Here is a 10,292-nt window from a genome sequence, read left to right as displayed (position 1 = left end):
GGGAGCAGAGTGGGGAGGTGGGGAGCAGAGTGAGGGGGGACACAGTGAGGAGGGGAAGGTGAAGGGCAGAGTGAGGGGGAGGCGGGGGGCAGAATGGGGGGGCAGAGTGAGTATGGGGAGAGGGGAGCAGAGTGAGGAGGGGTGGATGGAGGACAGGGAGGTGGGAAGCAAAGGGGCAAGGAGAGGTTCCTGCCAGAAACCTGTGTCCAATCCCCCTCACTCTGCCCTTCACCTTCCCCTCCTCACTGTGTCCCCCCTCACTCTGCTCCCCACCTCCCCACTCTGCTCCCCTCTCCCCCTCCTCACTCTGTTCCCCATCCCCCTCCTCACTCTGTCCCCTTCCTCACTCTGCCCCCCCACTTTGCCCCCCACCTCCCCCTTCTCACTCTGCTCCTGCTCCCCCCTCACTCTGCTCCCCCTGATTCCCCCTCCTCACTCTGCTCCCGGGCTGGTTTCCTCCTCTGCAGAAGGCTTCTCGGACAGTGAGGATGTCTTTCCCAAGGAGATGACCAAGTGGAACTCCAATGACTTCATTGACACCTTTGCCTCCCCAGCCGTGGCCACAGGGGCTTCGGGTGAGCCCTTGGAGCCTTTCCTTGGCCTTGGCTGAGGTGTCTGGGCTACTTCCAGGCACTGATGCTGACCTTGAACCCGGGAGAGACCCTTGCCTAGCTGAGCCCCTCTGTCCTGCTTCTGAAGGCTCTGGGCTGGCAATCTGAGGAGTGGGTGCCTGCCTGGCCTGGCTGCTGGGTGACAAGGCACATCTCTCCTTCCTTCCCTGGCCCAGCCCCACGTGGCCATGGGGCCAGGCTCCTTCCTTTGCCAGAAAGGAAGAGGTGTGTGTGTAGGGGGGTGGGTAACGTCTGCTGCCTATGCCCTCACTGCCCTCTTCCTCCAGACCCTGCAGACCCTGGGGCCGAGGTCACCAAGAGTGAAGGAGATGGGGCAGGAGCGTCCAGGGACCCTGAGGTGAGTCAGCCTCCCTCTGAGAGCCACCCCCAGTGAAGGCCTGTCCCCTCTCTGGGAAGAGCAGGAACCCTTTCAGCCCATTTCTGACCACAGATGTGTGTGTGTCACGCAGACCTGTAACGAGAGTGGGACAGCCAGGGCTTTACCTCAGGGGCCTGGATTTGGAGGGGGCTGATAGCGCCTAGTTAAAGGCAGGCATGGGGACTAAGCCTGTGAGGTCATTGCTCTAGGGAGCTCCTGAATGAGGGACCTACCCTGCCAGCCCAGGTTGGCACTGAGACCATTGAATGCCAGGTGGCTTCCCTGGGGTCAGAGAGGCCAGCGGGCTCTCTGCCTCCCGCATCACACCCGCCTCTCCTGAGCTAAAATAGTGATTTAAAAGAGAAAGTCACCAGCTAGCCAACTGAAGGGATGTCTTCCCCTCCCCTGCATGCCCTCCACCCCAGGTATATTTTGTGGCCTCATGCAGGCGCAGTGATGCTACTGATGCTTCTGTCCCCACTCCAGGGTCTGGGGGCTGGGGACCTGGGTCCTGAGGCCTGTGCCGTGCATGCCCTCTTCCTCATCCTGCATAGTGGGAACATTCTGGACTCTGGTCCAGGAGATGTGGATTCCAAGCAGGCTGATGTGCAGACCCTGAGCACAGCCTTCGATGCCATCACCCGTGTGCACTTCCCTGAGGCCCTGGGCCATGTGGCGCTTCGCCTGGTGCCCTGCCCACCCATCTGCGCTGCGGCTTATGCCCTCGTCTCCAAGTACCCCCCCTGGGCGGGCTGAGGGGAAGGCATGAGAGGGATGATGGGAGATGAGCTGGGGGAACAAGGAGGGTGGGCAAAAATCCATCTTGTCTCCAGTGAGGAAGGTACAGTTTGGGGCTCACTTCCTCCTGGACAGGGATAGGGAAGAGGGCAGTGCTCTGGGTTCTGACTGCTAGCCACCAACCCTGGCTGTCCCCTCCCCACAGCCTAAGTCCCTACAGCCACGATGGGGATAGCCTTTCTCGCTCCCAGGACCACATCCCACTGGCCGCCTTGCCCCTGCTGGCCACCTCCTCCTCGCGCTACCAAGGGGCCGTGGCCACCGTCATCACCCGCACCAACCAGGCCTACACGGCCTTCCTGCGTTCCCCTGAGGGGACCGGCTTCTGTGGGCAGGTCAGGGGGACCTTGGGAGGGGCACCAGGGTTGGGAGGTGCCAGGAAAGCAGGAAGGACATGGGGCCAGGACACACGAAGGAAAGATGGGGGAGGACAGGGGGAAGAACTTGCAAGGCAGCATTACTCTGTGGCGGCCTGGCTGGGTGACCTTGGGCAAGTCTAGTCCTGCCTCACAGGGGTACACCAGACTTAGCAGGACAGCCATGCTGGAAGACTGTCTGCATCCCACCCCCCACCCCAGATCCCAGCAGGCTGAAACAACAGGCTGGAAGAAAGGAGAGGGAATTTAGGAGAGGTAAATGGGATATGCTGGGACTGGGTTTGAAACTCGGACTTCATGACTCTAATGCAGGGAAGGTGAGGGGAGACAAGAATCGGTAAGAGAAGAGGGGATTTGCACAGACTGTAGGCTCAGCAAGGAGGGCATGGGCCCCTGGGGAAGTTAACACCGGCTTAGCCCAGATTTGAAAGGGCGCGGCTGTAGTTTGCCCTGTTCAGACCCATTGGGAGTCTTGGGGCCACATTCTGGGAAGGCCACCAATGGGCCAGGGCTTATGGAAAGGCCAGCTTGGGGTGTCAAAGGCCCTAAGTGCAGGCCCTCACGGTGGCTGAAGAACTAGGGAATGCTGCAAAGACCAAATTGGGGGAGGGAGGGCAGGCAGAGTGCAAGGACCGTCTTCAGTCTTCAAGGATTGGAAGCATGAGCTGTGGAAGGGCCATTGGCCCCAGAGCCACACAGGAGCGTTGGGGGGAAGGTACAAAGAAGCCGGTAGAGGCTGGATGTCAGGAGGAGCTTTGTAATACCCAGAGCTGTCCCACAGTGGAAGGGGCCTTCCCTAGAGCTCGTGGGCACCCCCTTCCTGGAGGGCCCTTGTTGGGGTGCAGTAGAGAATGCATCCTCTTGCACATGAGAAATACTTGGACACCACTATCCTATCTCCCAACACCCAAGCGAGTCCCAGAGGGCGACTTCCCAGCCAAAAGCCGCCTGGCTTGTCCACACCCTGGCCGAGGCCCCTTGGCCTGGACATTCACCAGCCCAGAATGGCACCTCATACTGCAGCAGCGGCCTGAGCAGGGTCCAGTGCCCTCAGGCAGGAGCGCTCGGCTTTTCTCTGGGCAGCCTGCGATCCCCCACACCCCATCTTCATTCTCCTTCACTGCCCATCAACACTCCCATGAGCCTCTTTGGAGGCCAATTATTGTAGCCCCAAGAGCAGATAGCCTTCCTCCGCCCCTGCCTTGCCCCCAGCGCCTTCGGGGACAGACCGCTTCCCTGGGGAGGGCCAGCGGCTGCTGAGCAAGAAAAGGAGTGTTGGCGCTAAGGCTGCAGCTAGGGTTGGGGGGACCCCAGGACCGCTGGCTCAAGCACCGTCTGCCCCTCCCAGGTGGTGCTGATCGGAGACGGCGTGGGAGGCATCCTGGGCTTTGATGCCCTGTGTTACAGCGCCAACGTCAGCACAGGGAGCCTGGGCAGCAGCCGCAGGGGGAGCATGGTCAGTGAGGGGGGCCTGCCCTCTTCCCTCCTTTCCTCCTCCCTTCTCCTTCCCCTCCTTCCCCCTTCCTCTTCTCTTCCCTTAAGTTTAGCGCCCACCCCTTCTTCTTTCCTTCCTCTCCTTCCTCCGTCCCCTCCTCCCTCTTTCCCTCCCCTCCTCTCTTCCCTCCTCTTTCCCCTCCTACCTCCTTCCCCTCCTCCCTCCCTCTCTCCCCTCTTCCGTCCATCCCCTCTCCCCTTCCTCCTTCCCCTCCTCTCTCCCCTCTTCCCTCCCTCCTCTCTTCCCTTCTCCCTCTTTCCCTCCCCTCCTCCCTCTTTCCCTTCCCTCTTCCCTCCTCTGTCCCCTCCTCCCTCCCTCCCCTCTTCCCTCCTCCTTCCTCTGATGGCCCTCCTTGTCCCATTCTCAATGGTGTGACACCCATGGGGCACAGGAGCAATTCGTGGGCACTGCCCCTTCCACCCTATCCCATGCTAAGAGACCCCAGACAAGGGTCGCCTCCTTCCTTCCAGAACAACGAGCTGCTGTCCCCAGAGCAGGGCCCGGGCCGTGATCCGCTGGCCGAAGGTGTGGAGGCCCTGGGCCGGGCCAGCCCCGAGCCCAGCTCTCTCTCTGCCCAGCGCCTGCCCAGCGACGGTGTGGCCCCAGAGCCTGACGCCCTGTCCTCTCTTGGCAGGTTGGTGCCCCTAAGCTCCCCAGACCTCTCAGCGTGTCTCCCCCCATCCCCTGGAGCATGGGGGTGTAGACAGATGCCTGGATTTGGAGTCTGAGGCCTGGGTTCAAATCTTGGCTCTTTCCTTTCCTAGCTGGATCTGGGATAGGCTCTGTGAGGTCTCTGGGCCTCAGTGTCTCATCTGTAAAATGAGGGGACTGGATTAGGCAGCCTTGGAGGCCTCTGTGGCCCAAAGGCCTTAGATGCTATTCCATGAACTTACTGAAAAGTATCTATTAAGAGGCCAAGGATACAAAAAACAAGCCCTCCTTTCTCACAGATTCAGCTGAGGGAAATGCCAAGTGAAGACAAGGTAGCTGGAGGGAGGGGATGCCATCTGAGGAAGGAGTTAGGCAATCTGAGATGTTGTGGTGAGGAGGGAGGGCATGCCAGGCATTGGGACCAGGCTAGGCAAAGACCTGGAGAGGAGAGAGACACAGCGAAGGGGCCCCGCTAGTGGAGTGTGTAAAGAGGGGCTCTGTGTGGTCAGCCTGGCTAGGTCATGTGCTCTCCTCACCCACCACGTTGTTACCACCCTCCTTTCTCCCCCTACTTGCCTCCTTACTGACCAGCCTGCAGGCTGGTACATCCCCAGCAGAGCCCCGGCGGGGGAGCACCGTCTCCTGCCCAGCCCCAGAGGCCACGGACGGCCCCACCCGCCTTGACTTCAAGGTGTCTGGCTTCTTCCTCTTTGGCTCGCCCCTGGGCCTGGTGCTAGCCCTCCGCAAGACCGTGATGCCCGCCCTGGAGGGTGAGGGGTCAAGCTGGGGCAATGGGGAGGAAGGTGGCTGAGTTGAGCCAGGGGTCAACTGTCTGCCCCAGAATACCAGTCCACCTCCTGAAGCCTGTGAGACCTCCCCTAAGTCTTGTCCAAACTGGCCACGGAGGCCACCCCCTGAAGCACCAGTCCCTTCAGCCTGCCTGGGGCTGGGGTGCTCCCCACTCCCTCCCCTCTGTGAAAAGGGATGCACAATGTGAATTCCTGCCTGGCCAATCCGGGTCCCTAAGGGCTTCGCTGCCTCTTCTCTTCTTGCCCCAGTGGCCCAGATGCGCCCTGCCTGTGAGCAGATATACAATCTCTTTCATGCTGCTGACCCCTGTGCCTCCCGCCTGGAGCCCCTGCTGGCCCCCAAGTTCCAGGCCATCGCCCCCCTCACCGTGCCCCGCTATCAGAAATTCCCCCTGGGAGATGGCACCTCTCTGTTGCTAGGTAAGGCTCAGCTAGGTCACAGGGAGGGGAAGAGAGGACTGTGGCCCCTTGCCCAAGGCTGGGGAGGAGGGGAGATGAGGCAACCACCTGGCATGTGCTTCTGGAGTTCTGGGGGCATACTCGTGAGCTCCAGTCAGGATCTACCCCTAGGCTTCTGGTGGGTTGGGATGGCCCTGGATGGAAAGAGAAATCGATGGGTGTATGGGTTCATGGGGTGGGTGGGGAGAGTAAGCTGGGTGTGTGGGCTCTGGAGGTGTGGGGGTATAGTGTGGGTGGGCTACCTGGGGGTATGGGGGTGTGTGGGGGGTGTATGGGGTGTGTAGGCTGGGTGTGTGGGCTCTGGGGGTGTGGGGGTATGGAGGTGTTGTTTGGGTAGGCTACCTGGGGGTATGGGGGTGTGTTTGGGGTGTGTAGGCTGGGTGTGTGGGCTCTGGGGGCGTGGGGGTGTGGAGGTGTAGTGTGGGTGGGCTCCGGGGGGGCATGGGGGTGCATGGGGTATGTAGGCTGGGTGTGTAGGGTGGGGGTAGGGGAAGGGGGGGCGGGGGGGGGGGTGGGGTGTGCTCGGGTTTGTTGGGGCATGCATGGGTGAGTACGTGTGTGCACTATGTGTGTCTATGTTGCCTCTGTACCATGTGCTGCACAAGGCTCTGTGTACATGTGTGCAGTCATTCAGTCAACAAGCATTTATTAAGCACCTACTGTCTTCCAGGCCCTGGGCCGAGTATTAGGGGCCTTCTGGGAGGAAGGAGCACAGGATTTGTTGACAAAGAGCTTGGGTTCAAATCCTGTTCTGCTTCTCTCACCTGGGGGACCCTGGGCAAGGCCTTTCCCTCCCTGGCCTCCGGGATGTTGGTTACATGGAGTCCCATCCTGGGAAGTTGCTGCCATAGTTTCTGTTGCCCAATTTCATGGAGGCAGAAACTGAGGCCCGTCAAGCTCCCATGACTTGGTCAACCAGTTAAGAGACAGGCTAAGGATTGCAGCCCAGGCTTCTGACTCCAAGTGCAGAATTCTTTCCCCTGGTCCATTTTACATGTTGGTAAACTGAGGCCCAGAGACCGGAAGTGACTTGCCCATGTTGGCTCAGTTAGGGCAGCACAGTGTCCCAGGACTCCCAGCCCACTGGTCTCCGTACTGCACCATCATACCCTGCCTCCCCTGAGGGCTGAGGTTCTATTGTGGCCTGGGGCGGGGGGGAAGGGAGGAGGGGCTGGGTTCAAGTCCAGACTCAGAGTAGCCAGCGCCTGCACAGGCAGAATCATTCCTGGGTCCACTGCTGGGAGGGAGACTGCGGGGCTGGAGCTGCCTCGTACCCATGCCCCTCTGTGCCCTTGCCAGCCGACACCTTACAGACCCACTCAAGCCTCTTCTTGGAGGAGCTGGAGATGACGGTGCCGTCCACCCCCACGTCGGCCAGCGGTGGCTTCTGGCGGTGCAGCGAGCTGGGGTCTGAGCCCCCAGCCCCTGCAGGCGCTCCCAGCACAGCCAGCGAGGTGGTCAGAAGTGAGTGTGCCCGGGCAGGGAGGGAGCAGCGCGTGCCCGTGGGAGGGGGGGGGAAGGGGGAGGCTGGGGCTGGACCGAACTTTGACTGGTCTTGTGGCCCACAGTCCTGGAACGCTGGTGGGGGACCAAGCGGATCGACTATTCCCTGTACTGCCCTGAGGCTCTCACGGCCTTCCCTACGGTGACGCTGCCCCACCTCTTCCATGCCAGCTACTGGGAGTCTGCCGACGTGGTGGCCTTCATTTTGCGCCAGGTGGGAGGGGAGGGGGCCAGGACTGACCGCGGCGCCACCAGAGAGGGGTCTGGGGCAGCTGGGAAACCCGAAGGGACCTTAGCTCATGACTCTCCCTAGTCTAAACTGTCCCTTTTACACACGGTGACCCCCAAGTCCAGAGAAGAGCCTTCGGCAGAGCTGGGAGGGCCCTTAGGACCTAGGACGTGGGATGTCAGGGCTGGGATAGTCCCGAGACAGACTCTACACTTTGGACAGCAGCTGGTTGGGCAGTCTCACTGTAGATGGGGAGACCCAAAGGCGGTGGCTTGCCCTGAGTCACCCTCCCCCGTTGGTGTAGGCTCCCGTCTGGCTAAACCCCCACCCCCCACCCCCAGGTCATCGAGAAGGAGCGGCCCCAGCTGGCTGAGTATGAAGAGCCGTCCATCTACAGCCCTGCCTTCCCGCGGGAGAAGTGGCAGAGAAGGCGGACCCAGGTCAAGATTCGGGTACGCGCCCCTCCCCGCCCCGCCCTGTGCCCCTCCTCCTGGTTCAGTCTTCACCCAGGCCCTCCTCCCTCTGCCTGCAGAACGTGACCTCCAACCACCGGGCCAGCGACGTCATCGTGTGTGAGGGCCGGCCACAAGTGCTGAGCGGCCGCTTCATGTACGGGCCGCTGGATGTGGTGACGCTGACGGGAGAGAAGGTCAGCGCCCAGCAGGCTGGGCCCCACAGGCCGGATCACAGGGCTCAAAGGGGAGGAGAGGGGAGTGGTGGTGAGGCCCCCATTCCAACCCCAGCTCTGCCATCTATGGGCCAGGGGACCCCGGCAGGTCACTCCCCGCTCCACCTCAGCCTCAGGGTGTCCAGAGGCCCCCATATCCACCTGTTCCCTGCATTCCAGGTGGACGTCTACATCATGACCCAGCCCCTCTCTGGCAAGTGGATCCACTTTGGCACTGAGGTGACCAACAGCTCTGGCCGGCTCACCTTCCCCGTGCCTCCAGAGCGCTCCCTGGGCATTGGCGTCTACCCTGTCCGGATGGTGGTCAGGTAAGGGGCCAGAGTGGGCCAGGGGGAGGCTGGCCCCCAGAGGGACAGAGACCCAGTCCCCACGGCCTCCCAGCCCGGGCCTTCTGTCCACACCTGTGCAGGGGGGATCACACCCACGCTGAATGCTGCCTGACCGTGGTGGCCCGTGGCACCGAGGCCGTGGTCTTTAGCATCGATGGGTCCTTCACCGCCAGCGTCTCCATCATGGGCAGCGACCCCAAAGTGAGGGCCGGAGCTGTTGATGTGGTCAGGTTCGAGCATCCTCCTTCCTACCCACCCCCAAGCCCTGCTCCTTGGGAGTCACAGAGGCCTGGGTGGAAATCCTGCTGCAGACATTTACTCTCAGGGTGACCCCAGAAAAGTCACCCCCTTTCTGGGCCTCTGGGAGATCATGGCCCCGCCTCACAGGGTCACTATGAAGGTCACATGGGCTCTTCCCGTCACTGCCCCCACAGACACTGGCAAGACTCCGGCTACCTGATCGTGTACGTGACAGGCCGGCCCGACATGCAGAAGCACCGAGTGGTTGCCTGGCTCTCCCAGCACAACTTCCCCCACGGAGTCGTCTCCTTCTGCGACGGCCTCACCCACGACCCCCTGCGGCAGAAGGCCGTGTTCCTGCAGAGCCTGGTGCAGGAGGTGAGGCCCTGGGTGCTGATTCTGCCCAGAATGCTCCCCAGCTGGGGGGGGGGGCAGGCAAACCCCTTCCCACTCTGGGGCTCAAGAGGAAGCTGGAGGCAGACAGCATCAGTCAGTTACACAGGCCCATGTCCTCACTCGAACCACAGGTGGAGCTCAACATCGTGGCCGGCTACGGCTCCCCCAAGGATGTGGCCGTGTACGGGGCCCTGGGGCTCCCTCCCAGCCAGACCTACATCGTGGGCCGTGCCGTCCGCAAGCTTCAGGCCCAATGCCAGGTGAGCTGGTGGCCACGGAGGGCAGAGAGCAGAGGGCTGTGGACCTGAGCCCTCCCCTGGAGGCAAAAAGACCCAAGTTCAAATTCAGCCTGAGGCCACTCGTGTGGCCCTGAGCAAGTCACCTGTCAGTTTCAACTCTAAAATGGGGCTAATAGCACCCACTGCCCAAGTGAGAATAGCTGTGAGGCCTTAGTCCAGTGCCAGGAACACAGGAGGCATCTAATAAATGTATTACCCCTGGGCCCCTGGTTGAGGGCTCCAGGGTCCTCCTGGCTGGCCCCGCCTAAAGCTCTGTGTTTCCCCACAGTTCCTGTCTGAAGGCTATGTGGCCCACCTGGCCCAGCTGGAAGCAGGCGCCCACCCTCACGCCCCCCAGGCCCCACCAAGGACAGGGCTGGGCAAGAGCAGCTATGGGGCAGCTCCTGTGGACTTTCTCCGCAAACAAAGCCAACTGCTTCGCTCTCGAGGGCCCAGTCAGGCTGATCGGGAGGGGCCGGGGACACCGCCCACTGCTCTGGCCCGGGCCAAGGCCCGGAGCGTCAGCCTAAAGCTGGACATGGAGGAGTGACTGGCCCAAGGTCCCTCGGGGAGCCGCTGCCAAGAACAGTGTATTTACTGACAATCCCCCCAGCCCATCCCCAGAGGGGAGAGGGGGCTGGCTTCTGTGCCCACCCCCTACTTCCCCCCAGCTTGTCCCCTTTCTGCGTCCTTCCATGCCCTGTCAATGTGTTACAAATCCCTTTAATGTGAGGGGACGGGCCCTGGGGAGAGGGCAGAGGGGGACAGGGGCAGAGGCCCCTGAGGCTTCCATGACGTGTGAAACTGTGAACATTAAACCCCAACCCCCAGCCTGGCGTCCTGTGCTCTGTGGTGCCTGCACTTAGGGCTCCCCCAACCCCAGGGCCTCACCCTGGCTTCTCGCCCTGGGTCCATGCGAATTGACCCAGGAATTGGGATTTGAACCCAAATCCTTTGGCACCCCCACTTCTCCATTTGTCCTCTCAGCCCCTCAGGCCACTGTCCTGCTCAGCTCCCAGCCAGGCAGGCCTCCTGGGAAGTGTTGGGGGG

At 61.6% G+C, this 10,292-nt stretch overlaps 1 protein-coding gene across 1 annotated transcript in view; it reads left to right on the top strand.

The window, feature by feature from the left end:
* PITPNM1 (phosphatidylinositol transfer protein membrane associated 1) overlaps positions 1-10,072 on the top strand; it is a 15,900-nt gene extending 5,828 nt beyond the window's left edge. The window contains exons 8-24 of the mRNA XM_069066500.1: positions 468-575; positions 899-969; positions 1,477-1,724; positions 1,934-2,123; positions 3,514-3,621; positions 4,131-4,294; positions 4,903-5,081; positions 5,370-5,540; positions 6,879-7,043; positions 7,148-7,296; positions 7,653-7,763; positions 7,844-7,960; positions 8,159-8,307; positions 8,409-8,558; positions 8,763-8,946; positions 9,096-9,224; positions 9,532-10,072. Coding sequence (XP_068922601.1) covers positions 468-575; positions 899-969; positions 1,477-1,724; positions 1,934-2,123; positions 3,514-3,621; positions 4,131-4,294; positions 4,903-5,081; positions 5,370-5,540; positions 6,879-7,043; positions 7,148-7,296; positions 7,653-7,763; positions 7,844-7,960; positions 8,159-8,307; positions 8,409-8,558; positions 8,763-8,946; positions 9,096-9,224; positions 9,532-9,792 — 2,654 coding nt within the window. The 3' untranslated portion in view covers positions 9,793-10,072. The remainder of the gene's footprint in view (positions 1-467; positions 576-898; positions 970-1,476; positions 1,725-1,933; positions 2,124-3,513; positions 3,622-4,130; positions 4,295-4,902; positions 5,082-5,369; positions 5,541-6,878; positions 7,044-7,147; positions 7,297-7,652; positions 7,764-7,843; positions 7,961-8,158; positions 8,308-8,408; positions 8,559-8,762; positions 8,947-9,095; positions 9,225-9,531) is intronic.
* The last annotated feature ends 220 nt before the right edge of the window (positions 10,073-10,292 follow it).

The sequence above is a fragment of the Petaurus breviceps genome, unplaced genomic scaffold (genome assembly GCF_028583685.1).
Source record: "Petaurus breviceps papuanus isolate PSGF00001 unplaced genomic scaffold, PetGlider_PUasm1.0 90721, whole genome shotgun sequence".
Taxonomy (NCBI): Eukaryota; Metazoa; Chordata; class Mammalia; order Diprotodontia; family Petauridae; genus Petaurus; species Petaurus breviceps.
The sequence above is the reverse complement of the archived record's forward strand: the minus strand, read 5'-3'. Positions and strand labels throughout refer to the sequence as shown.